The sequence below is a fragment of the Boleophthalmus pectinirostris genome, unplaced genomic scaffold (genome assembly GCF_026225935.1).
Source record: "Boleophthalmus pectinirostris isolate CB_2022bp ecotype Guang Dong unplaced genomic scaffold, ASM2622593v1 HiC_scaffold_15, whole genome shotgun sequence".
NCBI classification, from domain to species: Eukaryota; Metazoa; Chordata; class Actinopteri; order Gobiiformes; family Gobiidae; genus Boleophthalmus; species Boleophthalmus pectinirostris.
The window spans coordinates 20,408,464-20,435,962 of NW_026571070.1; the positions used below are offsets into that span (position 1 = coordinate 20,408,464).

The 27,499-nt window shown below is 37.8% G+C and overlaps 2 protein-coding genes across 2 annotated transcripts in view; both read right to left on the bottom strand.

The window, feature by feature from the left end:
- Positions 1-27: 27 nt before the first annotated feature.
- Positions 28-5,881, bottom strand: terf1 (telomeric repeat binding factor (NIMA-interacting) 1). Its single transcript, XM_020925700.2, has 10 exons — positions 5,641-5,881; positions 3,971-4,051; positions 3,758-3,885; positions 3,601-3,681; positions 3,355-3,504; positions 2,811-2,923; positions 2,592-2,618; positions 2,393-2,490; positions 477-547; positions 28-392 (listed from the first exon to the last, which is right to left on the bottom strand). The coding sequence occupies exons 1-10, from the start codon at positions 5,822-5,824 to the stop codon at positions 234-236; spliced, it is 1,092 nt and encodes a 363-aa protein (XP_020781359.2). The 5' UTR covers positions 5,825-5,881; the 3' UTR covers positions 28-233.
- Positions 5,882-10,021: 4,140 nt separating this feature from the next.
- LOC110161038 (potassium voltage-gated channel subfamily B member 2) overlaps positions 10,022-27,499 on the bottom strand; it is a 90,679-nt gene continuing 73,201 nt past the window's right edge. The window contains exon 2 of the mRNA XM_020925750.2: positions 10,022-11,869. Within this exon, the coding sequence (XP_020781409.1) occupies positions 10,022-11,869 (1,848 nt within the window). The remainder of the gene's footprint in view (positions 11,870-27,499) is intronic.

Consider the following 27,499-nt stretch of genomic DNA (forward strand, 5'->3'; position numbering starts at 1 on the left):
CAAAACATTTCACTTTAGCCATAAATATATTTTGCACAGAACTTTTATTCTACAAATAAATTTTATTATAAAATATGGCAAAATGTGCACCAAGTTTTGAACTGAAGTAATCTCAGTAAAAAAAATAAATATGCATAAAGAAAAGAAGGCTATATTATAAAAACAGTAACTGGCAATAATGACTTTTCAGTAAACCTGTACAAACTATACAAATGTAGTCCATCTCTGCCAGTTTAAACCACACTGGCCTTCCTTAGGGTTCTCCATCGGTCTTTGAGCATGACACCAGTGCGGTCCCCAAAGTCATAGTCCTGCAGAATGTGAGCCCACTGCCCCAACCCGTGACGTTTAACACCAGCAATGAGTTGTTTGTCTTCTTCCCAGGACCATTTCTAAACAAAATACAACAAATAGGATTGAATGACAACAGAACAACCACAATGACAATGGATGAAAATATGGAGCTTGTGTCTTACTGTGCGCGGTTTTCGCTTTTTGAGGTTTGTGCCGTCTGTCTCCTTGACATTGCAATGTGGATGGGATAACTCTGCAAGAAAAAAAAAAGTACATGTACAAACGTGGACAAAATTGTTAGTACCTCTCTGACAATGAAAGAAAAATCAACTATCATCACTGAAATAACCTAAAGCAATAACCCAAAACATGCTACAAAGGTGTCCAAGAACAGTTGATAGCGAAGGTCAGTTAAATAAAATCAATCAATGAATCTGCCCTGGGACTACAGGTGGAAATTAGCACTGATGCTACAACCTGGTATAATGCATCTCTCCTGCCAAGGTTAATGTAAAAATTGTGCACTGTCCCTGTCGCACATAAATAAATAAATGCATACATAATTATTTATTTATTTATTTAATTCCGAAATGTATCCAACGAAAATCAAACATTGCTTTTCACCTGTGGTTAAACACAATCATTAGAAAAAAAACAAAATAATGAAACTGGCCTGAACAAAAATTATGGTACCCTTATCTTAATATTTTGTTGCACAACCTTTTGAGGCAAACTCTGAAATCAAACAATTCTGTAACTGTCAATGAGACTTCTGCACTGGTCAACAGGTATTTTGATCCATTCCACGTGAGTAAACTGTTCTAGTTGTCTCAGGTTTGAAGAGTGCCTTCTCCACACAGCATACTTCAGCTCATCTTACAGATGTCTAATAGGATTGAGATCTGGGCTCACAGATGAGTCCAATGTTTTGTTCTTAGCCATTCATGGGTGTTTTTAGCTGTATGTTTTGGGTCATTATCCTGTTGGAAAACCCACCTGACCTGACCTATGACAGAGACCAAGCTTTCTGACACTAGGCCAAACATTTTGTTCCAAAATAACTTGATAGATTTGAGATTCCGTTGTACCTTGCACAGATTCAAGAAACCCTGTGCCAGATGCCCCAGATCATAACCAAGCCTCCTCCATGCTTCATAGTAGGGACAGTGTTCTTTTCTTGGTGTGCTTTATTTTTGCATCTGTGAACATAGAGCTGATGTGCCTTGCCAAAGAGCTGCAGTGTTGTCTCATCTGTCCAAAGGACATTTTCCCAGAAGCTTTGTGGCTTGTCAATATGCATTGTGGCAAATTCCGTTTCAATTTTTTATGATTTTCTCTCAACAGTGGTGATCTCCCATGAAGTCTACTTTGGCATAAACAGTGACGGATGGTGCGATCTGACACTGGCGTACCTTGCCCTTCGAGTTCACATTTCATTTCTTTGGAGGTTGTTCTGGGCTCTTTGGCTACCATTCGTATGATCCATATCTTGAATTTGTCATAATTTTTCCTCTTGTGGCCACATTCAGGGAGGTTGGCTACAGTTCTGTGGACCTTAAACTTCTGAAGAACATGTGCAACTGTAATCACAGGAACATCACGCTGCTTGGAGATGGTCTTATGGTCTTTAATTTTTCTTCTAATCTGCTAACACTTCGCTTTCTTTGGTCCATGTTCAGTGTTGTATCATGTCACCAAACAGCACAATGGCAGCTTTAATAGGCAGACTGACTAAGGACAAGTTTGAAGACGCTTGTGATGCCAATTAGAGGACACACCTAAGTTTAACATGTCCCTATTGTCCAATTACTTACAATCTTTTCTAGGGGTACCATCATTTATGTCCAGGCCAGTTTCATTAGTTTGTTTTTTTAAATTCTGTTGAACCACAATTCAAAAACAGTGTCTGATTTTCATTGGTTATTTTATTTATTATTGCTTTTCTCAGTTTGAAGTTATTTCAGTGACCATTGTTAATTTTTCTTCAGGGGTACCAACAATTTTGTCCACGTCTATATTTCAACATGCTGCTGAATAACAGAATGACTGCACTTTTGGGCTAACTAGTTTACTAGTACCCAAACAGACAAACACTTACCAATCTTGGACAGTCTTTTAAGGCAAACTGAGGGCTTTTTGCATGCTTCTGGGGTCCATATGTCACAAATTCTAGTTGCGAGAAGTCTGCGTTTTGATCTATAGACATAAGCAGAGGATTTTTTTTAAATTCACATTATGCTCCATCATGGAATTATTAGTGGAATGAAAATAAAAGTAAAAAATATTAATGCACGTACCTAGCAAATAATGTATTATCTTCATTCCTGTTTAAAAAAAACAGGATAAAATTAATAAAACATGCATAAAAAGTGTAAAAAAAAAATACAATGCATACTTCTTGCAGGTGAGATTCTTATAATGATATTATCTAAAAAGGCAAGGGGGTAACCCCAAAACTCTGATGAGATTACTGTACATAACTTGCCAGTATAAAGATGTAAATGTTAAAAACACACTCTTTGTTGACATTAGCTGTGCTGGACTTCACAGTGGTTTGAAAGTTGTCCTTCACTTCTTTGTCTTTGAATGTGTCTCTGCTCCCAGAAGACTGCACCGCCTTTGTGGCCACCTAATTACCAAAAAGACATAACATGCACCACATTAATCTTGTTTCTAAATATTACCTGATCATGCTCTTCTTAAGCAATTAACTTTCAGGTTCAACTGTTGCCTTAATGAGAAAGCAGGATTAATGAGGCCTGTCATTATAGCAGCCTTTAAAGTATAACCTTGGTCAATAGCCACTGTGCAAATCACTTCAGAGGCTTTCATAAATAAAGGCAGACCTCCTGAACAGGACAGGTTTGTCCTTCCCACTCATTTGGTGACAAATTGTCAATTAGCGAATCACATCAATAGTTTATTTAAACAACGCCAATTTTTAAATCAGACACAGAGGTGGATAAATTTAGAATACAAAATTGACGCTGCAGGTTTTGTTGTGTGATTGTGGATACATTAACTTGAATTACAGTATTTATACTAGCCATAAGCAGGTACCTTAAGAAGGTAATCGGAGGGATTCTTTTCCAGAAATGCGTCCACAAACGTCTTGGTGGTCTCTAGAAGGCGGCTGTAGCTGAAACTCTGGATAAAAGGGTGGTAAATGTCCTTTTGAGCCACGACTGTTCCCAGTTTGACTCTCAGGGTCTGGGTGAGAGATAGGTAAGAGATAAGGGAGAGATGGGAGTTTAGAAATCAACAAACTTTTACAGTCACACTGATAAGTCAAATGCAGATAATTACCGATGGAAGGTCTATATTCCTTTCAAACCATTGGAGGGCATAAGACGCATTGGATCCTTTCTCCAAGCACACCACCACAGCCTAGTAAGGGAGAACTAGATTAGCAGTTTCACAATATTAACACCAATAGCACAAATTGCATGCACATTCTTATTACCTGAACAATCAAAAGTATTGTCAAGTTTCTTGCTAAACTTTCATCATTCACTGTCTCTTTGAGGTGATTCCAGATTTTTGCGGCAGACATCAGTGGAGACACTTTGTTGTCTTCTTCAAATATCACATCTGGAGAAAAGTGACATTTGTTTATTTCCACAAAAACAGAATATATATCTTTATCAAGTATACATTTCTAAATAGCATCTTTTACCCAGCTGTTGTCCATGCATGATTCTGGAAAGGAAGGCACAGATCAAAACTTTTTCATTCTGTGGTAGATCGTCCGAAATTGCTAAATGAAAAGAAAAAAAAAGAAAGAATTGTAGGCTAAATGAAAAAAATGTAATGCTGACATTTACACCACAGAATCATGAACAGCCAAGACTTTAGTTATTAGTGTGGACTAAGCCTGTCACAATAACACATTTTGAAGAATGATATATTTGCTACAGAGAAATATTGCGATAAACGATATATTGAAACTACTTTATGCCACTGAAATCAAGCAGGATAGTCCCAGTAAACTTGTTTTTTTAATATACTGTATCATTAAAAATACTTGAGCTGAACAAATGAATAACAGAATTAATTAATAATCAGTTAAGTTATTTATTCAACTGTCTACAGTTCGAATCTTACCTTCTTACATAAAAACGCAAAAAAGTAAAAATAAAAAAAAAAAAAAAAAAAAGACTACACACGATATTGAGCCCCAAAATACATTGTTCCAGCTTCCATATATTGAACGATAAGTCAATATGGTAATTATCGTGACAGGCCTAGTGGGGAAAAGTCAAAATGTAAACAATACCTAAATTAATAGTTTTAATGTTTTGCTTTCAATTTATAGAAAGACTTACTTATTTATTTTATAAAAGAAATGTAATGTAAAACCAACAGAAAAGCTATGCCGTGTGTGTGACATTTTGGATTTGATAATGGCAGTGGTTCTTGTTTTGCAGACTATCTTGCTTTCTTCTGGTATGGGAATTCACATAGAAAACTTTAAAATGGGGAAATGGGCAAACTAGGTACAAGGCTGTATACACAGTGATGGGAAGAATGCGTTGAGAATGTATTTAGAATTTAGAATACTAAATGCCTAAATTAAAATGTATTTTGTAACGTATTCTGATACATGGTCATAGTGGAAAAAACATCATATAATTATATACAACTTTATTTTTGTTGTTATGTATGAGGGGCCGATCAAGACATTATTCATTGTGGCCCTCTCACTTACTTATATTCTCACACATACATACAGACGTGGACAAAATTGTTGGTACCCCTCTGGTAATGAAAGAAAAATCAACAATTTTCAATGAAATAACTTGAAACTACGAAAAGCAATAATACATAAAAAAAAAAAAAATCCTGAAAAACAGCCAATGAAAATCAGAAACTGGTAATGAAAATAAGAAAGTGACAATAACATGCTTAGGTTTTATCCAATTTTGAAATGTTTTTCTAACATTTGTACCAGAGTTGAGAGTTAATGCCGTAACTTTTTAATGCCCTACTGTTTATTTGTAGATTTCAGTTTGTGTTTTTCATCATTATCAATCAAATTTTATTTAATTACATTGAAAATAACTTAACAATATTTATTTTAGCATTTGAAAACTGTAAAACGTCACTGACCCGCGCATGTATTCAGTTCATTTTAAACTTCAAACCTAAAAAACATGCTCTAGTGCTAAAACCTGACACAATGTATCTCTCCTGTTAAGGTTAATGTATATTGTGCACTGTCCCTGCCTCATAATAAATAATAAACACTGTGCATAAAATGGTAATATTTAGCCGTCTGTGCATCATAGTAGAGCTGCCAAAACAAATACATATTTTCATATCGATATGCCCGAAGCTACTTCTTACCTTGAAAAGACAACAGATTTTTGTTGAATTCATCCAGATTCGCATCTTTGAAGTTCCGGCAAAGAGTTACGAACAGAAAATCCAACATCCAGTCTGTAACCAGAGCGCTGGCCTGAGAGAAGCAGTCCTCCTCCACAGTCTGGTGTGTTTTTGAGATGTCTTTCTCAGTCTTTTCTCGCTCCATGTTCAAAAATAAAACAGTCGTGCATCCGCTCTTCTTCTGTTTCCTCCTTGCTTTTGTTTCCACATGATTCCCCCAGTGGCGCCCTCTTGTGGCCTGGAGCGACAACAGCTCTGCATCTTTAATTAGTAGCCAAGGAGCCTAAACATAATTATCATGATCATTAATTAAATTTGCAGAAAGGTTTTAGCTTGAAATGTTCCACAATATGGCATTAAACTTATCTACTGAGCATTTCTTTCATTATAAGTGTTTTTGTGTCTCATCTTAGTGTGATGAGTTGTTTGTTGCTTATCCACAGATTTGACGTGTTAAGGTTTGTCACTTGCTTAATTGTTTGCAATTAATTTAAACGTTTAATGCCATACTGTGGAACTTTCTCCATGCACACAAGCAAATGGCTTACCACCAGAAAAGTTACACAGAGCATGTTTGTTGTACGTATTATTATAATATATTAACAATAGGCCTATTTGTAAACCCAAAAGTTGGCCTATAGTTTCCAACACATTTACAACCCCAAAGCACAATTATGTTATTATAAGGCCATAATTTATGTTATTCAGGCGTGTCACAGTAAAAAAAAAAAAAAAAGGTCTTATCAAAAAAACATGGCTACTTCTGCGGCCGATTCATTAAGTGACCACATGTATTCTTTAATATAATGAGTTTAGGTACACAAGGAAATAATCATTCTTACAATAGTCCCCCAATTCCCAGTTTTAGTCTTAGCTTATAACACAAGTATCAAATCTCAAAATGTCTAAAATTACTGTTTGTGATTGTTTGCTTACTTCTAGCAAACTGTATCACACAATTAATGAATAATTTACAAACTAGCCATATAGCTCTGAGCTTTTCATTTCCAGTGCTTTGTAATGTCTGTTGTAATTGGAGCATGCTACAATCATTTAAAAGTTAATAGGTTTACATTAGTATGTGATTCATAATGAGCATATGAGCCATGATAGTGCAGCTGTGCCTGTATAAGTATGACACACACACACACCCAAGTTATATACACATTTATTTGTTATTCTGCATATGCTAATAGACGTAATGGGGAACAATGCTCTACAGAAATGTTGACATACATGTACCATAACAAAGTGTGGTCACATAATTGTTCAGACTACTACATGCATACAAAGATGATGTTGCTTTGTACAGAAAAAAACAGTCTGTAGCTCTGAATGTGTCAAATACAGATAAGATAATGAACAAATAAAACATAATGTAAGAGGCAAAATACAACATAAGAAGAAGAATGCAATGGCTTAATGCTTTGTAGGGATGTTTCAGTTAAGCACGCATCAGTGACATGGACAATACCCATTCTCTCAGGGAGAATACCTTTCCATATGGGATAAGGGCTGGATAATGCTGAGACAGTAAGACAGAGCGCACTCCCATTTTTGCTGTCATCTTCAACACTATTTATTTCAGTACCCACACAAACGCCATCCCAGGGGAGTCTCGCCGATCAATGGTATGTTCTTCTCGCCCTGGCTGTCAGAATGAAGGATGGGTCCGGGCCTACGTGGAGATGTGATAACGACAAACAAAAGGGGCTCGGAAGTAAAACTGAACAGACCCAGATGGTAAGAAGAATTTTTTTTGAAGGTCAGATGAGTTTGAAATGAGGGGATTTTACATTGACGATATGCTTGATTGATGTTGAAATATATGTACACAAAATGGGCCACAAGTGGTGCAATGCAATAATTTAGAAGGTGGTTTCTTTCTATTTATCAGCTTACACAGTACTGGAGGGCATGCAATGTGGTTAGTCTAAAGCTGTAGTGTCGGCATGAGAAATCACATGGACTTGTCACTTGGCAAATGTGTTTTTGTTTATTCTTGCATGAGTTTTATGGGAATCTCAAACTCTTACTGGCCAGAAGTTTTGTATTGTGCTCCTTTCTCGCCTCACTGAAGACTGATGGGGTGGATAGTGAATGTAGTACACATATTACCCAGAGTGCTTTGCTCCAGGAGCCAAGACATCAATGTGGATTTGACAACATCACTATTCAAAAAAGCTGTGAAAGAAAAACAGAGTTCTATCCAATTCAGAGAGTTGTAGAAAACCTGAGAACTCAACAACATTACTTTATCTATTACATAAAGACCTGATTTCTCCTATAAAATTAGATTTTTTTTCTGTACAGTGCTATATGAACAAAGCAAAAATGACTTGCTACCTTCTCATAAACATTTATGAAAAGGCACGCAGCATTTCAACCACCAAATATGGCAGAAAAATTGTGGTCGTGCTCTATTTTGTTTTAGAAAAAATAGAATCATTCTCAACATTGATTCACAAAAAACATAAAATCCATTGTGTGTGGCCATTAAAATTATTTTTGACAGACATAAGTTGGAGTTCATTCAATCCAACTATAATATAAAAGGCCCTAGTGGTCAATTTGGATCAATACATAGTCAAATTTGTCGTCAATTAATATCAATACGAAAAAGTCAAACTCAGATTTTGCATTGTTTGTGAGATTCTGGTAGCTGTAATACTGTTCGCCTCATATTAAAGATATAACATTTGAAAAATACAAGTAGTTTCTGCCTGTACACTTACAAATCCCATAGACAGAAAATAAAGTGCCACAATTCTTGGCCTGCATAGATTGCACATTCCACACCTTTCTGTGACAACAAAACATGACTTGAGTAAGAAAAAGAAATGTAAAACAAAAGACAAGAACCATCCAATCATATTCGATCAAAACCTTCCTCATTTGTGAGGCTCCTACAAACTGTAAAAGTGTCATGCTAAAACAGTAGAACCAACATTCCAGCAATAACTCAATCATCATGGAATCAAAGGCAACATACAGACAAGATATTTCAGTCAGTGTAAAACAGAAGTGAGCAAAAAGACCAAAAAAATAAAACTCCTTTGGGTTTTTAAGTTTGACTGAAAATCGTTATTTGTTCACAATATAACACAATAAATTACAGTCCAGGACGCAAACACATATACAAAATAAAAAGATGCTCTCAAATTGATCAGCAGGATCAGAGAAAACTCGCAGTAGTACCAAACAAAACTGACATCAGGGTGCCGAGGATATGATCAATGCAAAACGAAAAACAAAATATATCAACAATAATAATGTCATTGTATATGTTCTTACATTATATATTTCTATGCAGCTGAGATAGACAAGAGCTTGACAGTGTGCTTCATTTGGTCCATTGATGCCACTAGGAAGGAATTTCTATTGTAGTTGATTATCTACTACTTGTTTTTAGTGAAGCGTTACAAGAGCAAAAGGATTACTGTCCAGGTGTACTGTGCTGTCTTATTTGGCTAAATTCTTAGTCTAGTTAATGTAGAATTTTCTATGACCAATCTAGACCTATGTATTTTACACTATTTGATACAATATGCCAAAGATAAAAATTATATATTATATATTTTGTCGGGCTGAACAAGTAGTAGTTTCTTGTCCAAAGCCTATTTGCAAGTACTGCTAATATATTTGGCAACTACAAATGTGAGTAAAAGGAAGGAAGTTTTTTTATCCTTATTGTCAAGATCTTTGATAATTGGATGCACAACCTAAATAATTAGTTATGAAAACCCAAAACATTTCATACAGTTTTCATAGACTGTTTACCACACTAAACGAAAATAAAAGCATTACAAGGTCATCATGGGAACATTGCATTTCCACAAAAAGTAATGATATGTTTTTATTTTAGAGTTCGCTACAATGCAACACCCAATCTGAGGGCTTTCTGTGTGTTTCTACCCAAACCCACCCACCACCCTCTCACATTATTTTTCACATTGCAAATATTTGTACTTGCATCAACAGTCTTTTCGTTTTACCATCCTCTGTATTGTCACTGGCTTTGATGTCCCGGTATTTACAGTGGAGCGCTTTCAGCAAACTAAGCACCGTAAAATATCTTGTCTTTGTCTAAATGCATGCTTTGTACAGTTAAGTCTCCCTTCCTCAAGTTTGCTAGAAAATAATTATGTACATCAGGAGGGCCGTGAGTCTACCTACAGCAATTGATGACATCCTTTATTTCTCCAGAGCCTTTATAAGCACCTCAGTTTTTCTCTTCTTCAGCAAAACACAACACAAGTAAAAGGGACTTGTCATGCCATGCAAAAATATCTTTTACTGCATCCTTGTCTTGCGTTCCTAAGTCTTTTAAATTGCCTTATTGTCACATGCTGGTTTCGCAGGTCGGAGAAAGACTGCCATCTCCTGGTATCAGATGGATTTCCGTTGTAAACATGTGGTTCTCGACTTTGTTGTGTCCACTTTGGTTGCTATTGGACTCCCCGCTCGCCCCAACTACGGCTTGGGTGCAGTTTTGTGCTGCCATCTTGGGTGACAGGGGCCCAACCACTGCACCTGCCACCTCCATGAGATGATCTTCCGTAGTCGGGTCCTCGTCGCCAGGTGGAGTGTCTACGACCAGCCTTTTTGGGGATAATGACTCCTCTTCCGCGATGGGAACAAGCTCATCCGAACATGGTATGAGCGGGGACATCTCTCCATCGGGTGATTCGTCTTCCATGATGCTGGAGCTGATGTCTCCAGGAGAGGTAGTGCTGGGGGGTGTCAGCGGACCCTCTGCCGAGTTTCTATTTACCGTCAAACCTTTTATCTTCAGAGGATTGTTTCCTCTTGGAGACATCGTTTCCATGGCGCTATTGAAACTCCCATCTTCGTCAATGTGGAGCTCAGACTGATAGAGGTTGTCCGCCGTACCCAGATGACCCAGGTTTAAAAATGGAAGCTTTGGACGAAATTCACACGGTTCAATGCCATCTTTTTGATGCAGAAAATCCTCAGAACAGCATGCCTTTTGCACTTCTGTCATCTCCAGCTCCACTTCCTCCTTCAGAGTGGATTCTGGACTGTGGGTTTTCTTGGGTGAACCAGGTCCGGTCATAGTTGTGCTCATGGTGCTCATTGAACTTGCAGTATTTAAATTGTTGAAGGATTGTGATTTTGTCATCTGATTGTACACTTCTTCTAACCTCTGGGCGTTAAGATGCTGTGGGGTCCTGTGTTCGTGCTGCGGACTTCCTGATGTGATAATAGTTATTCGATTCGGGGACAACTCGGGGTTTCTCTTATCTGGGGACCTTAGGCTAGTTTCTGATGACGCATTTTTTGCCGACCCCCAGCGACTTGGCGACAGGTGGTTATCAAACGTTTTTTCCTCACTCTTTTCCACCACTACGTCCATGAGTTCCATACTGCGAGCAAAAGCATCTTTCAGATTCATGGACACAATACTTCCGTTCCTCTTTGCCCTTTCGAGAGCCTCTCTCCTCTTGATGGCTTTTTCCTGTCTCTTCTGCTCTTTATAGAACTCAGAGAAGTTGTTAACAATAATAGGAATTGGGAGGGCAATTACCAGCACTCCCGCAATACAGCAGAGCCCCCCTACAATTTTACCAAGCAAAGTCTGCGGGTAAATGTCACCATAGCCCACTGTAGTCATTGTAATAGTGGCCCACCAGAAAGACGCGGGGATACTGGTGAACTTTGTGGCATCTTCATCTTTCTCGGCAAAGAACACCAAGCTCGAGAAGATCATAATACCCATCGCGAGAAATAAAATAAGTAAACCAAGTTCGTTGTAGCTCCTTCTCAAAGTGAAACCCAGAGATTGGAGGCCTGTGGAGTGTCTGGCCAATTTTAAGATCCTCAATATTCTCATGATACGGAAAATTTGCACCACACGCCGCACATTTTGAAACTGAAGCACGCTTTTGTTGGATTCAGTCAGAAAGATTGTCACATAGTAGGGCAGGATGGCAAGCAAATCAATGACGTTGAGTGGGCCCTTGAAGAACTTCCACTTGTTGGGAGAGGAGAGGAAGCGGAGGAGATATTCCATAGTGAACCAAGCGATGCACACGGCCTCCACGTGGGCCAACTGCGGGTTGTCATTGGCCTGACCGAATTCGTCCAACACTTGTAGATCTGGTAAAGTATTGAGGGACAGGGCGATGGTGGACAGCACGATGAACAGGATTGATATAATGGCCAAGATCTGCGGACAGAAGAGAAAGTAGATGTCAGAAAAAGGAAAAAATATCAGCATGATTAGAATTCCAGTGATGGTAACAAGACTGGAACTGAGAAATATTTGAGGTCATCTTCTGAAAAATATCTTTTGCACACTTCACACAATTTGATGAACTCAAGACAAAACTGACCTCAAAAGTGGTTTAAAAAGCTTTACTATTGATAATTTGCTGTCTCATTTCTTCTTATATATTGCTTTCTCTTAGACGTCACATATAACTCAGTTTGTAACATAAAACAGTGAAATATCCCTGAAGCAATAATATGTACAGAGAACTGCAGGACGGTATGAGATAAAATGAAGCTCACAAAGCTGTAAGTGGGTTTGGGAATACAAATTAGTTTTATGTAAACAGGCCAAATCTGGCTGTAGATCAAATTCTTCACTTCAAACCTTGGTAACATCTATATTTGTTTTAGCCAGCTATTTCAAATCTGCACATCAAAATTCATGGAACTGGGCTTAATTAATGTTTTTAATTCAACAAATATGGAGAAAACTAATAAGAGAGGGTAAATTAATCTTTGATACTTGATATTCAGGAAAGACCAAAGTCCTAAAATAGGGGGTTGAAGTGAAATGAGTAAATGAAACCCAATGAACTGAATGAATGTAAGTAGATATGCAAAGGAAGGATACAGAAATCTCTCAAAATGCCACTAGCATCACAATATCATAACAGTCATCTCAGGTTTTCATCCTGTCCATATCATCAGTTTGTTTGTTCTCAGCTTTTCCACAGTAACTGCTTTAAGAAAGTCCAACTGCACCTCCCACATTGGCTTCAAATTGCTTTACAAATACCAAACTAGATCTCCAAAGGACCGCCATAGAGTCCCACACCACTGATTTCGAGACACATCTCCACACAGTTTACAAAGTGGTATTTTTCTCTATAGTGAACAGGTCTACAGGGGGTCCCACTGCATGGGCTAAGATTTAATATGGCCGTCAGCTTCTATCAAAAAGACTATTGTTCCTAGCCAGGACCATAAAAAGCAATAGCAAAGCAATAGCAGAAGTACTGTCCGTACATATTTGAGTTAGAGTTGACCTTTTCATTAGTAGAACTGTCACTGTTAAAAAGAAAAAATGCCATAGCAATACATCTGTATTGGAGTGACAATTAATCAATATTCTGAATTACATACATATAAGTGCAAAAATTGAGCTGCTTTGGTTCAATTCCTAATATCCTGGATTTTAATTATTTTGTGGTTACATTGCATAGCTTTTATACCTTAGTTATTTCATGACCAATGGTGAATTTACAATTTTCCCAACACAGGAAAAAACATGGCTTGAAATGGCTTGAAGAGGTAATGTATATTGGAATTAAATCAGGAATCTCTTAAAAGAAGTAAAATCATTTTAAAATTGCTAAAAAAAATGTGAAAGTAACTCTTTTTCAACTTGCTCAATAACATTCAAGATACAAACTACATAATTTAGTCTTTCTTTACAAGGGTAAAGTGCCTACGAATATCCCTCATAATCCCAGTGATCTTGAATCTCCTTCCACAGACCCCGATTTATTGACCCCAGTAGATTAGTGTAGGTGAAAGGGTAGCCAAATATGCTAATTAGGGGATTATCTTTGAATATGTGATTAAATATTATTACACAACCCTCAGAGTACGTCATTTTATTCTTCGCCATGTTTTATTTCAAGAAGAACGGGAAAAACCTTTTACAATGCAGCTGGGATTGTCAAGGACTTCCATTCGCAGCTCCACTCTGGGGTCTGTCAAGACTCCAGTCATCAATCTCCTGTCTCCAGATTAACCTTTCCATGGAAATTATAGCAGAAATTGTCAAGTTTTGTGAGAGGTCCTCTATGACCGGGCCCAATATAAAAGCGATTAAGATCTAATGAATGAATCCTGAATGGCCCACATCAATACAGACCAACGTGGTACTCAGAATACTAATCACAGCCACTCCATTCACTGGGGATATTTCAGTTCAGTCAGTCATTTGGAGATGATACAAAAGCCCTTCTACAATCAAGCAAACACTGCTTAATTTGGATTAAAGTTTTGTTCTGTAACTGAAATAATATTACTCAACACTTCATCCTTAATGGGAGGGTCAAATGCACAGGATAAATTTCTCTCTCGAGAAAATATAGTGACCCTTATCTAACTTGAAAATACAACACCAACTATGATAATACCACATTACTACAACAACAGTAGTAATTAGTTGATGTAATCCCTGATTCGTCCAGAAGTGGTAGTACTAACAACTATACTTCCCTGTGCCCAATCTGATCTACATTTCTTTTCACTCCATTCATCACACATACACATAGTAAAGGTGCACTATGTAACTTTTCAAGTGGAGGGTCTGCCATCTGCTTGTCTCCATGGAGATGTTATTATTTTGCCTGGAATGTCACCAGTAATGTAAAATGTGTAAAATTAGAAAACACACCAACAAAGTAAATGATATGACCTAATTAACAACTACACAAAAAAACATCTCTATTTTGGTAGAGGGAACTGCATGCTCATCTTTATCCTTTACAGTGCACTTCCTTGGCTCAGCAGAGGAAGTGCCATCACTAAATGAACGCTGCTGACTATCAGGTTAAGCCTATTAGTCAGTAAGTGAAGCCACCTAGACATGACCTGGCCTGGGGCACAGAGAGGGCGCCCTGAGCTTTTTGGCAGAGAGAGCCTGCTGCCCCTGTGCCCGGCGACTCCATCAGCGAACCTGTGCTTGTGCTCCTGATGCACGACCCTGGCACAGAGTCAGCATAAGGAAGAGTCCATTACAGTGAGAGATAATGGGGGGCTGCATTTGGCTTAAACTGCTATGAGAACACAAAGGCAAAGCTAAAATGGGAGAGGCAATCTACTCTTTAGAGGTCAATTATACTATACAATATTATACAGATAGACTCCACTGGAACACCAAAGTTTAAGTTATGAATCATGAAGCAACAATAAAGATATATTCCATAGTCATAGTGGAGTGACCTTGTAGTGTAGCATCCTAAATAAAGTGTGCACCTGCTTGGTTTTAATATCTTCTGACATATAATCTATCAATTAAATGAAAAGCTATTAAATCTCCTGCAAATCATGTGCTTTTGCTACTCCAGGGCCAAATCATGAAATCACCACCCAAATGTAAAATGATGCTCACTGTTTTGTCAGTAGGCGTTTACCAAATAAAAGAAAACAAATGTTATAGAAAAACATTGGCAAAGAGCAAAAAAACAAACAAAAAAACAATGAATATGGATATCCTAATTGGAGGTCTGGTTGGGTGGTAATTGCTTTTTCTATGGTAATAATATAAAAACAAATTACATGGATTTGTTTACACACTGTATAGGCCTATAATTAATTAACTTCCTGTTTAAGTACATAGGTGAATGGATAGCAGCTTTACTACAGTAATCTCTGTGTGTATTAACCTGCAGTAATTCAGTGGAAGTAGTTAAGAAGGATCAATTACTTTGGCTCAGTCTGGACTGACCCCTGATCTGTAGCTGCATCAGATGTCGTGAGCCTTGGATTATGAAAAGGGAAATGAGTCGCGGCCATGCCAAATGACCTTTTGACCTACAGAGAGAGCAACCAGCTCTCCACCATTTAATGTTTTAGTAAATGAGTAAAAATAGAAAAACTGTTTGATTTTTGATTCTGCTTGTCTCTATCAGGAGGGGGATTGCTTTGCCTGGAATGTTCCAACTTCCACAGTATGGCATTCGACTTTTTTTTTACCTTGAGAAACATTCTTACAGTGAGCCGACATGCCACTCCATAGATTTTACATGTAACTTGGCCTTGTTGTTGCTCGACTCCTTAAAGATAAGATGCATTTGTTGCCATACTATTTAATTTCAATAACATTTCCATGGAGACAAGACAAGCAGGTAAAAGTACATTTTGGTGACTGATGCTAATTAATTTTGACCTCACTGATGATGAATACCAAAGAGTTGTCTGTTGGTATGGTATTTCCATATTCCACATGCAAATAATATTTACAATTTTCCTCTAGTACAGTAATTCCAAAAGTGGGAGCCGGGGCCCCTTGAGGGTCCTAAGAGGCAGTGCAGGGGGCCCTGAAATGTCCACGCAACAAGCATAAAAGAAAATTGAGTTTGAAATTAACTTTACATACTTTATTTGCTTCATTTACTACTTTAAATTAGAATTAAGCCGATAGACATTATCATATGTACTGTTAACAAGTACATTTGAGATAAACACATTATATACTGTTTTGAATTGAGTATGCAGTATGAGTTGTTATTGGGGGGCCCTGCATTATCTACAGATAAATAGGGGAAGCCATGGCTCTACAGACTTTGGTAAGGACTTATCTTCACTACACCATCAACTGAAATAGGTTTTGCTGAGGCTTAAACTATCAGAGATACAGACTCACTTTGTATTTGTCTATGCTACTATTCCAAACTTTACGGTAATAAGAAACAGACGGAGAGTGATAAAAGATTATTAAATCCCACCTGACTGATTTTTATTTTTACACAGTTGTCTGGAGGACTGGATGATACTTAACACCTTTTCAATCCTGGGTGAAATATAAAACGCGTCATAAAATGATAAATAATCTGACAAATGTCCTGCTATCAAAAAGGTCCTCAATTCACAAGAGACACTTAAATAAACGGGGCAGCACTAACACAGAGCTTTGGCCATCAATAGCAGAAATATACACCATAATTTGTCACTAGTCCCACCTTTAAAATGGTCTTTTCTCTATCTTCGATTTGAAAAAGCTATTCAGACTCTATAGACTATAAAACTGGACACAACAATTCAGTCATACTGCATGAAAGTATTCCAAAATTAATATTTAGTTTTCAGCAAAAAACTATGCATTGGAAAGTTGTTTCAAGGAGAGGCAAATGAGTAAGAAGCAATGAGGCTCAGTGAATAGATGTAGGAGTTTAGGAGATGAGATGCCAAGGAATAAACTGTATCATCAATTTTAAAGGGAAACTGTTTCTCCTAGGGCCCATGGATTCGTGGTGGTTAAGAGGAGAAGACGGAGAGGCTGAGGAGGGAGATAGTTCTGCTGCTGGTCTGAAGAACAGGGTGGAGAAGGGCAAGTGTGATGGAGAAGAGAGATTTTGAATAACGGTGTAATTTAGAAGTCAAAAAAATAAAAATGACCCTAAAATGCTTGGACATCTAATACTATACAAGTTTAGGCATATAAACCACATTTTCCTGTTAGACCTGTGCAGCTAATCAAAATGTAACAGTATCAAGATTTAATCATTTCAGATTGTAAGTCATAAGCTTTACATTTGGTGGTCTGTAGCTAATGCCCTGTCAGTGAAAGCCTGTGGTTGGTTTGAATTGCAGTGTTTAAAAGTGTCTCTTGCTTATGATCATAAAACTAAGATTGAAAGCCATTTCATTAAGAAAAAATCAAGACAAAAATCGTGATCAATACAAAGAGAAAAAACATATGATTAATTATTACTTCCATATCGTCCAGCCCCAACTGCAGTGGTAGTATGTTTGTATTCTCAACCTGCCCAGTTTCAATAATGAGAAATGGTAAAAGAGAAAAAACTACAGTACGGTATCTACTAGCTTGAAGGGAAGCTATCAATTGTATGACAGTTGGGACACTAAGCCACACCAGCACTATAAGCTCTCTATCGATCCAATTCACTCAGAGAACCATGGTCCTCTCCGACCCCTCTCCCTCTTCATCCATTTCTTCTGGACTAACTCAGCTCTTTCCCAGTCAGTTATGATAATTTTTGGTTGCAATCAATTTGTGTGATTATGGGTATGCTAATGTGCATTGATTTCTGGATCTGTGCAGTATTTTATTCAGGCATTAAAGCTTATCAAAATGGAAACAATATAATTAGCTACGCTCAGTGGTGTTTAAGGATGGTCGGTGCAGTGTGCAGACTGGACTTTTGTATACAATTAGCAACTATTATCAATACAAATATTCTATCAGAAAGAAAGAGAGAAGGGATATAGTGAATGATTTATAAGGCTTAAATAGATGGGGTATGACTTAAAAGCTGCGCTCTCCACATTAATCCACAAATGAGGAGTGAAAAATTGCCATTACCTCTGCACTTTCTGCTGCTCTAGTGCATTCAACGCTCCATAGATTCACAATATTTTATTTGGTAGCGTTCCCATTTGGTCCTCAATATTAAACCTTATTAGTGTTAGAAGAGGGAACTGAAATAAGACTGAAAAAAATGCTTTGCCTATATTTGAAAAGACAAATTAGTTTAAACCTGCTCTGTCCATCTGAATAACTGGCATCCCCATGAAGTGCAGTGCATAATAATGAAGAGTTATTATTTTTTTTAAATATCAAGCTTTTTTATGGGCCTTTGACAGCTCCCAGAGTAGTCAATAATTATGGTGGATATAATCCATTTGTCTTGGCATAACACCGCAGAGCCATACAGTGTCACTTGTAATTTAATTTGTCATCAATCAGTTTGAGTATATGATGCATCTCTCTGCGCTTGGCAACCCTTGTCAAAAACATTGGCGTGACGTGGTTCAAGTCACTCTTTCAGGGACAGTGAGTTAAATTGGGGTGACTTATTGATTGATTGCTGTTTAATGAATAGGGCCTTTACTGTTTGGGTATTTTGTTTTGTCTATGAAGTAATTGTCATAGTAGAGCAACACAGCAGATAGGAGCAGATGGTGTCCAGGGAGCTAGGGCCAGACTTGTACACTGCAGGTTTGAATTACTTTTCAGCAAAACTGCTACAGCATCCTGGCTGCGGCATGACAACAGAAGGTACAACACCAAGCTCCATGGAGATGTTACTGCTTTACCTGAAATGTTTCACATTATGGTATTAAAGGTGTCTATCAAACATCATGCAGAGGTGTTTTTATTGCTAAAAAAATACCACATGCATTCTTACTGTGAGCGAGTTTGCCTCTAAACAGATCTGACCTCTAACTTGACCTGGTGGCATCACCTGATTGCTTTCATGAAGATTGATAATTATAATCCCAGAGTATGTATGTATAAAAGCCAATTACTTAAAAAGGTAGGCCTAGATAGCACGAGCTTACACAAATGTAGTAATAGCAGACTCCTTTAAGTCTTGAATTGATTAAAGTGCATATTTAAACTCTCAATTTCAAAGTGTTTTTGCAGTTAGCAGCTATGTCTGATCTTTGAGCCAAACCACTGCCGAATGTTTCTGTTTGTTTTCCATTCTGCTAACAACTGTAATGACGCGGTTTGTTGGAGTGATTTTCTTTGTTGTAGTTCTGGAAAGAAAACTAGGCTACCATGAAATATTAATGCTGTGTGTTTTTGTTGGAGAAACATGACTGTGCCAAACAAGAAAGACAACTGTATGGAGTTGTGTTGAGATACAGTAACATACTGGATAATTAGACAATAAATACAGATTTTACTCTAAACTACACTACACATTACCTATTGTTGAGCATAGAATTGAGTTAAAATGGCTTATTTTGCTTCTAAAAACCTCAGTCTCTTTGTTGCTTGATATTAATTTGATTCTTAGTGTAATAAGTATCAATTAATCTTGATATCCCAATTCACAATGAAACAAAATACAGAAATAAAAACCTAAAATATGCAATAATTCAAAATTACAATACTCTCTTGTTGTCTATTAACCTGTTAGCCTATGGACTTCTAACTTCAGTGTTATGTTATTTTTGTACCAACTTTTTAAATGCATTTCAACTATCAACCTCTTAAAGGATTGCTGACTCCTGTCATTTTTAAAAAGTTTGGGAGCACTCCTGTTGCCTTAAACATTGATGAGTTCTCACCGTTTGCATCAGCACTTAGACTAAAACAAGTTATTTCTGAACACAACCTTGAGACATATTCCGACTCAATCAAAGTATCGATGGATTTATTTAAAGCCCTGATAGATCCTTGAGCTATTCTTTGACTGTAATGTACACCTAATGCCCACCCCATCTACTGTATTTCCGGTAACAATAGCCACCATTCTCGGATTTCCAAGTCTTGCTCCTCGTACTGTACTTCATCAGCCTATTAAAAGATACCTCACTGTGCACTGGACGCCATTCTCCCGGGCGACTCAGCACTTTTGGTCACAGTGGGGTGTTAAAAAGCCCCCTCCCAGAGAGAGTGGGCCTCATATGAAGGACAGCGAGCAAAGTCACAAAGCCTTTAATGTAAAGAGCAAACTAGGTTTCAGTGGAGGACAGCAAACTTCGGAAACTTTTAATCAGACTCAATCTTTGTCACTTTGTCTCTCTGCCCTCTGTGTGACCTGCCAGCCTGTCCTTTTAAACACTTTACAAGCAAACTCTATCACAACGTGTCACTTATGGGAATGTTTTAGTGGCAAATTTTAATGTTGCAGTTACATGAAAAAAACATCCATAAACATCTGGCGTTATCCTTCATACACACTGTATATTATAATACAGTTGGTTTATAAACATTTTATAGTAGTGAGACTGTTCACATACCTCCTTACAGTATGGATGCTGCACACATGATACATTATTAGGGCCTGACTGTATTTTGGGGGGCCAATACCAAAATAAGGGGTTTTGGAGGAATTTTTTGTGACATATTTGTGACACTATATATGGTTCTTATGATAACTTCATCAAATCAATCTCCAATTCCATGGGTTTTTGACCTAGTGCTAAAAATATGCCAACAAAGCACTGAAAGCTTATGAGAACAACAAAAGGCATAGTATTTGTGTGGAATAATCTGTATAGTATTTCTGTGGAATAGTCTATCTGTGTCACACAGAGTTGGGTAGAGTAGGTAAAAATTATATAAAATTGTCAATCAAAATAAAGCTTTAAAAAAGCTCATTGGAAATGTATTTGAGAGAATGTAACTGAACATTATCCACTGTTTACATGTTAAATCCTTCTTTTCTTCTGCCATGCTCATTTCTAACCCTGTTCTGAATATATTACCTCATCTGCAGCACAACGTTAGATAGTTTTATTTTATTTCAATCACTGCATGCGTCGAGAAGGTTACTGCTAGGTTACTCCCTGCCATGCCGTGACAGTTATGGCAAAGCTGCGATCAAATCTTGTGTCCTTTTTAGATGTCCTCTGACTGTAGCCGAACATGAAAGTGCAGTATAAAAATATATGAGTCTCCATCTGTGCAAGCGTTGTGCATGGTGTTTGCACAAGTGCCTTTGGCCCTTATGGCGTGACAACATTATTAACCTATACGCCACGGACATCTCCCCTGAGGGAAGAGCAGGCCAGCGGACTAGATATGCAGCATTCAACACACGCTATGCACATGCTTTAAGTGTGGATCTATGTACTTCAAGTGAAATGCTAATGAGAGACATCCTGATTTTAACAAAAACACCTGTATTTGAGTACATGTACAAGTTTAATATTTAACAAGCATCTCTACCTCCCACCAAGTATAAACATGTTCAATTACTCTACTCTCTACAGCTCATATGTTTTTAAAGCAAATTAAAAAGTCCAAAGAAGGCACATACAATATATAGTGCAATTAAATGTAATCTAATCCCTAATCTGAATAAAAATAAAATTATTGTACAGACTAAATACAACTTTTTACACTATTTTCAGTAAAGCTGCAGGGGACATGGCAGTGTAATTACTGCTAAGTGTCCTGGTGCCTGAATAGATCACTATGTTAATCACATGGGCCATGATCAACACTTCCTGCTGCTGCTGCCACACTACAAAAGAGAACAAACACATAGCAGTTAATATTAATGATGCTTCGAGGGCTGCATATAACCGGCTGAGCTGGCCTGCAGGTACAGAGATAACAGCGAGAGGAAGGATCGCTTACATGCGCTCATGGGCTTCCCATAGTGATAAAACCATCCATCCAGGTTGGAGGTGCACGGTTCTGTGTAGGGCTTTTGCAAGAGACATAAAAATGATTTCAGTTCACAGATAAAAGTGGGAAAAGCCTAGCAGAGACGAGATTCACTCCTCAACTCCCACACTTGTAAAATACCCATCTCCGTCCCAAACAGTCACAATGCAGTGTGCTCAGCGGGGGCCTATAGCTCTTGGCACAAAGCACTACATGAAAGACCAGAGAATCCCCTCCCACTCCGCTCCAAGTTTGTCTTATCCTCAATGACTACACGTCCTCACCTTGCCATCTGAGTTAAACTGTGTAACCATGGAGCCCAGAAAGCTGAGCATAGTTGCTTTTACAATTTTTTTTATTTCTATGTGTTGCAGATGTCTTATCATTCAAACACACGAAAGTACTTCTAAGAGGCAAGGGAGGCTGAGTTGCACTGTGGAATTTATGATAAGAACTCTGCAGTGACTAAACAACCAGGAATGCTGCTGCTGCTAAGTTAAATCAAGTTTAAATATTGCAGTGCATGTGACAGTCTAGACTTTAGTGTTTTGATAATCAACATTAAAAAGTAAACTTATAATTCAATGCGTAAGTACTACCACCTAAAATCGAAAATGAAAAGTGTACAGACAGAGCTATATAGCTCTATACTGAGGAAAAATATTTTGTAGGTGAGATGATGCATGAATTTTGAGCTGTTATTGTACCACTGCATTACCCCAAAACTCAAGGGAAATTGAAAAAAATAAGACTTCAATATGCGTACAACTATACCTCTTTTTTTTCTTTTTTCATAATGTGACTTTCTATTATAACAGTCTCTAAAATAAATGGATCAAAGAATGAATCAGTGTCATATTTAATTTTGCCCACTAGAGAGAGCACTTCCCTGCTTTCAAATTGTGTGAATGACATTTCGTGACTTTGCTCTTGTACTTTTTCTCTCTCTTTTCCAGGGTGTGGGTCGTACAAGGCTAGGGGAAAAACTTAGTTGGGATGCGCAGAGGCGGAGCTGCTCTAATCCGTCACCTCTTTTTCCTCTACCATGTCTCTCCTCTCAACAAACACTCCCCCTCTGTGTATCAGCCAAGACCACAGCTAGGCCAGTGGTCACCCAGGAGTCTCTAATCCAAATCAAGTATAAAGAAGATGAAAGCATGAACCTTTAGTCCTGCAGAACATGCTCATTCTTATTCCCCATGACATCAGCACCCCAGATTTCATTAAACTGCACCGTGCACAGTCACTCTCCATTTCATAGCATTTTCAAACAGCACAACACTCTCTTTTGACTTATTTTTGTGTGTGCCCATTGGGAAAGTTTGCTGTTGTTACCAAAAATATGAAGGAACCATGCAAACAGCCAGAAAGACACCCAGCTGACAATATCCAGTGCTTTTACCAAGATTCGCTCAGATGATGTTGCATGAATTTATGCATGAATGAGAACTAGAGGAGGGGAAGAATAGCAAAATTTAAATGTGGCCCAGGATTACGGTATTATAGAATGAGGCTTGTGAGTCAAATTTACGCAGCTGGCAAACATGTCATTGTAATTTATTCAAAAAAATATGGGAGAAGATACAGAATTATGGGTGTATTTTATTATTCGTTGATGATAACCTGCTTTATCTTCTTAAATTTTTGAATCTTGGGTATCTTTGTGTGCTATTTGTAAGGTCAACTTGGGTTATATTACGTATAACCAGACAATAATTGTTGAAAAATTCCAAAGAAGATTTACAATTTTAGTTTTTTTTATTACTTATTGTTACTTATTATTACTTGGTTAGTTTTTATTCACTGTGGGCTTTACTACTTGGAATTGCAGTCTATTTTTCATTTTGATTGTAGGTTAATAACAACTAGCCCAACTGGTGCCACCTTGTGCCTCCGCTCGATTTAATTTCTCTCCAGCAACTAGGTCAGGAATCGGAACACACTAGACGGTTTGCAAGAACCCCGGAAGTTGTAGACCGTGCAACATGGTGCAGCACGTGGTTTCTGGTACAGCACAACAGTAAACAAAGCAGTTGAGAGGGATGTAGACGAAGCCATATATTCTGTCTTGACAACGATGCCCGAGATCAAAGATTTAAAGCCAGAACACAGGGAATGTTTGGTGAATTTTGTCATGAGGAAAGACGTTATTGGTCTTCTTTCTACGGGATTTGGCACATTACATACGTCACGATCAAATAGCAGTGATTGGTTAAATAAAAAAAGTACCAGCTTACCCTCGAGCAAATGTATCCTATGCTGCGAGGTCAGACAGTTTCCATAAAGTGAAACCGGCTGATGAATCAGGCTAACTAACAATGCCATCTTTTTGGAAATATGTGCGATTCTTAAATTTGTAATAAAACCCAAAACATAATAACTATTACACTATCTTCTTAGCTCTCATTATCATTGAAAAGTGATGTTATTTTTAATTTCTCACTTACACTCATTCATTTAGAGACCTATTTTGGACTGCATGTTCTCCAGTGCCTCTCCAAATGCTAACTTCACTTGTCCCCTCTTCATCCCAATTACCATGCAACACCTTGACATTGCCATCTGCTGCTGTGAGCTGAAGAGGCTTAGCAAATATGGTGTCAACAACCTACTGACGCTTTTCCCCGTAACCATAGAAACATGCGAACGGAATCCCTCTCTCCCTTTGATATAATTGCCACAAGAACATATCGCTCAGGGCCTATAGACGTCTCAGTACTAAAGCATGCACTGTTTACGTCTGTTATTTGTTTTTATTGTCAATATACAGTTTGTATTTTATCTACTAGCTTAAAGATGCACTATGTAACTTTTTTATTTCTATGGATGTCATCGCTCTTCCTGAAATGTTTCCCAGTATGACATTAAACAGCTCTATCTGACATCTTACATTCCAGGTAGTTTTATAGCTCAAAAATACCTAGAAAAACAGGCTTTGTGACTGAGCGAGGTTGCCTTTCCATAGATCTGACCTGTAACCTGGTCTGATTTGGCCTCCATGAAGATAGAAAAATGTAATGCTATATTGTGACATCTCAAACAAAGTAATTACGTTTCCATGGAGAAAAGCATTTGATGGGCCTTTCACCAGAAAGGTTACACAGTGTAACTTTAATGCACACATGAATCACTGCTAACAACCTGAAGTGAGTTAATGATGGGACAATAATTACAACTCGCTTACAAGCTCTTAAAAGTTTATTTTGCATAACACGACTCTTCTAAAATATATTAGGTTAGCTTAGGACAACCCCCCTTTAGGCTACTGCTATATAATTGTATTTATTTTTCATTCAAAGCTTGATCCACGACCATCAGCAATAAAAGAAGAGCTCAGACACAATAGAAATTTGAGCAGAGCAACAAAAAAAAAAGAAAAAGTGGTATGAATGACTGGACAATTGAGCTGAGTGCTGCTTCATGGTGGGAGTGGTAATAAGTGTATACAGGCCGAATTTCACTGCCATTGTTCAGAGAAAATGAGAGTGATGATGAGCAGGCGCCACGACAACTGTTTCCATGGCGCTGGGATGAGGTGTGTGTGTGTGTGTGTGCGTGTGTGAGGGAGGGGTACAGTGCGGGGATGTAGAGCTGTTATTGATGGGTTATGGTGCGTGCCCCAAGGAAAAGTAAGGACCATGAGGAGATTCCCCTTTAATTAATAGAGGTGTTAGTGTAAAGACATTGCAGCAGGGGCAGTTATTATAAAGAGAGATCTGTCAGGGTAAGTGTAATTCTAATTAAGACAAAAAATACATTTGGTTAATTATAAAAGATTAGATCCATAGGTTAATCGATGAATGCAGTAGTGGCTTTCTTACTGTACCAGATTCCCTCTCTATAACAGTAACACAACCTCTTGCATTCAGTATCACATTATATTTTTCCCATGTTATTGCTGTTTGTTAGTTCAATTATGGAAAGACAACTCAAGTTTACAAAAATAGGCAAAAATTAGAAAATGAGCTAGGGGTGTGCTACATCTTATGAAACATGAAACTATAATGGCACAATACACATTAGAAACACATACTATATTGGACTATGCAAATACATTTACATTTTTAACATGAACTCAGATTCCAATGCGACAAAAAGTAAAAATAAGCTAACTACTAAAACCATCTGAACAGCAACACAATAAAAACACAGCAGGGTTCTAAAACACTGGCCTATAAAAGATCATTCGTATGATTGCCTGAGAAAACTAATAGCTGACTTCTGCAGAGATCAGTATGGGTTTGGTAAAGTGTTGTGCATCTATATTTGGGCGTGGGTGGAACCTGCTTGGAAAGAAAGGGTGAAGATGCACAAAAATATCATGTGAGGTTTACTAATGGGGTTGGACTGGGGTTGCTGGAGAGAGAGAGAAGAGGACATACTGTGTTTTGAGACCACATGTTGACAAGTGTCTGCCCCACTGAGAGTGCATGACAACAAATCTGACCAAGAGTCCCAGTAGAGAAATGTGTACGCGTTCATGTCCAAATAAAGATGAAGTCAGTCCAGCTTTAGAGATGAAAATACCAGAAAAGAACAGCAACATCATTGAAGTCAATTAGCCAGCCTGCAACAAAATGGATTGTCATAGGGTCATAATCCAATATTATTATTAATGAAAAACAAGACACACATTTAGTGGCGGGGGCTTGATTGGTGGTTATTGGACAGGCTGTTGGCACACACTGGCAGCCTTGTGTCCCAGGGCAGCTTTGGCTACAGTAGCTTCAATTCATCTTTGTAATCTGTCAATTCATCTTTTAAAAAAGCAAATTATGAATTGACCCGAGACATAAATCCCACAAGATGATACAAAACCCTATGCCAGGTGTGCCTGAGCATTGTAAGATGATATATAGACAGTTTTATTCTATTTGTCGTCTTTTTGTCAGTTATTATATTGTCCATCACAAATTATTATCATTATTGCACTCTTCCGCTGTCTAATGTAACCTAACTTGTTGGTGGGAAACTCTTAATTCATTTTGATCTTACAAGCTCTTGCAGCACAAGATCCATCTGTAGAAACTAATATTATTCATATTTCATGAATGGGCTCACTTGATGCAAACTATGTATGTCAAAATAAGTAGTCCAGAGGAAAAGGGATGCTAATTTATTACAATGCTTCTGAAAGGTGCCACGAGACTGTCACATCCGATAAAGAGAGACTAACGAGAAGAGAGAATGGAACTTTTTAATGCGCAACCCCATTAAAACCCCGCCTCACTCCTGCATTGTGAACAAGAAAGTTGACTACCAGAATGCTAACTCACAAAGTGATCCTCCTCTGCTGCAGTGTTGTCATTTATTGCATTCAGCACAAAGGCCAGAGCAGGTGAGGTTCACACTACTAATGCTGCCACTCAAGTTCTTAAAAAAATCGAACGCTAGCAGGAATCACAACCAAAATAGTCTTGAAGCTCTTTTCTGCTAATCCTTTCAAGTTGTTTTGTCATTGATTTTCCCAAAGAGGCGTGATCAAAGCCATCAAAGCACAGATCAGACCACGCGCTTTTTTTAGTTTTCTGAGCAGGTGATGTCATGACAAAGAAACTCTATCACTGTGGCAATAGCTCGTATATTTAGCGAAAGTAAGAAAACCACTGCTAGCTTTTTAAGTGTCTATTAATCATTCTTATTACAAAGACCAATAAAGGTCCTTGTAAGGAACTATTACTGTTGAAAAGGACCAATAACTCTCAGGAACAAAGATGAGAAAAAGCATGCCATAAAGGG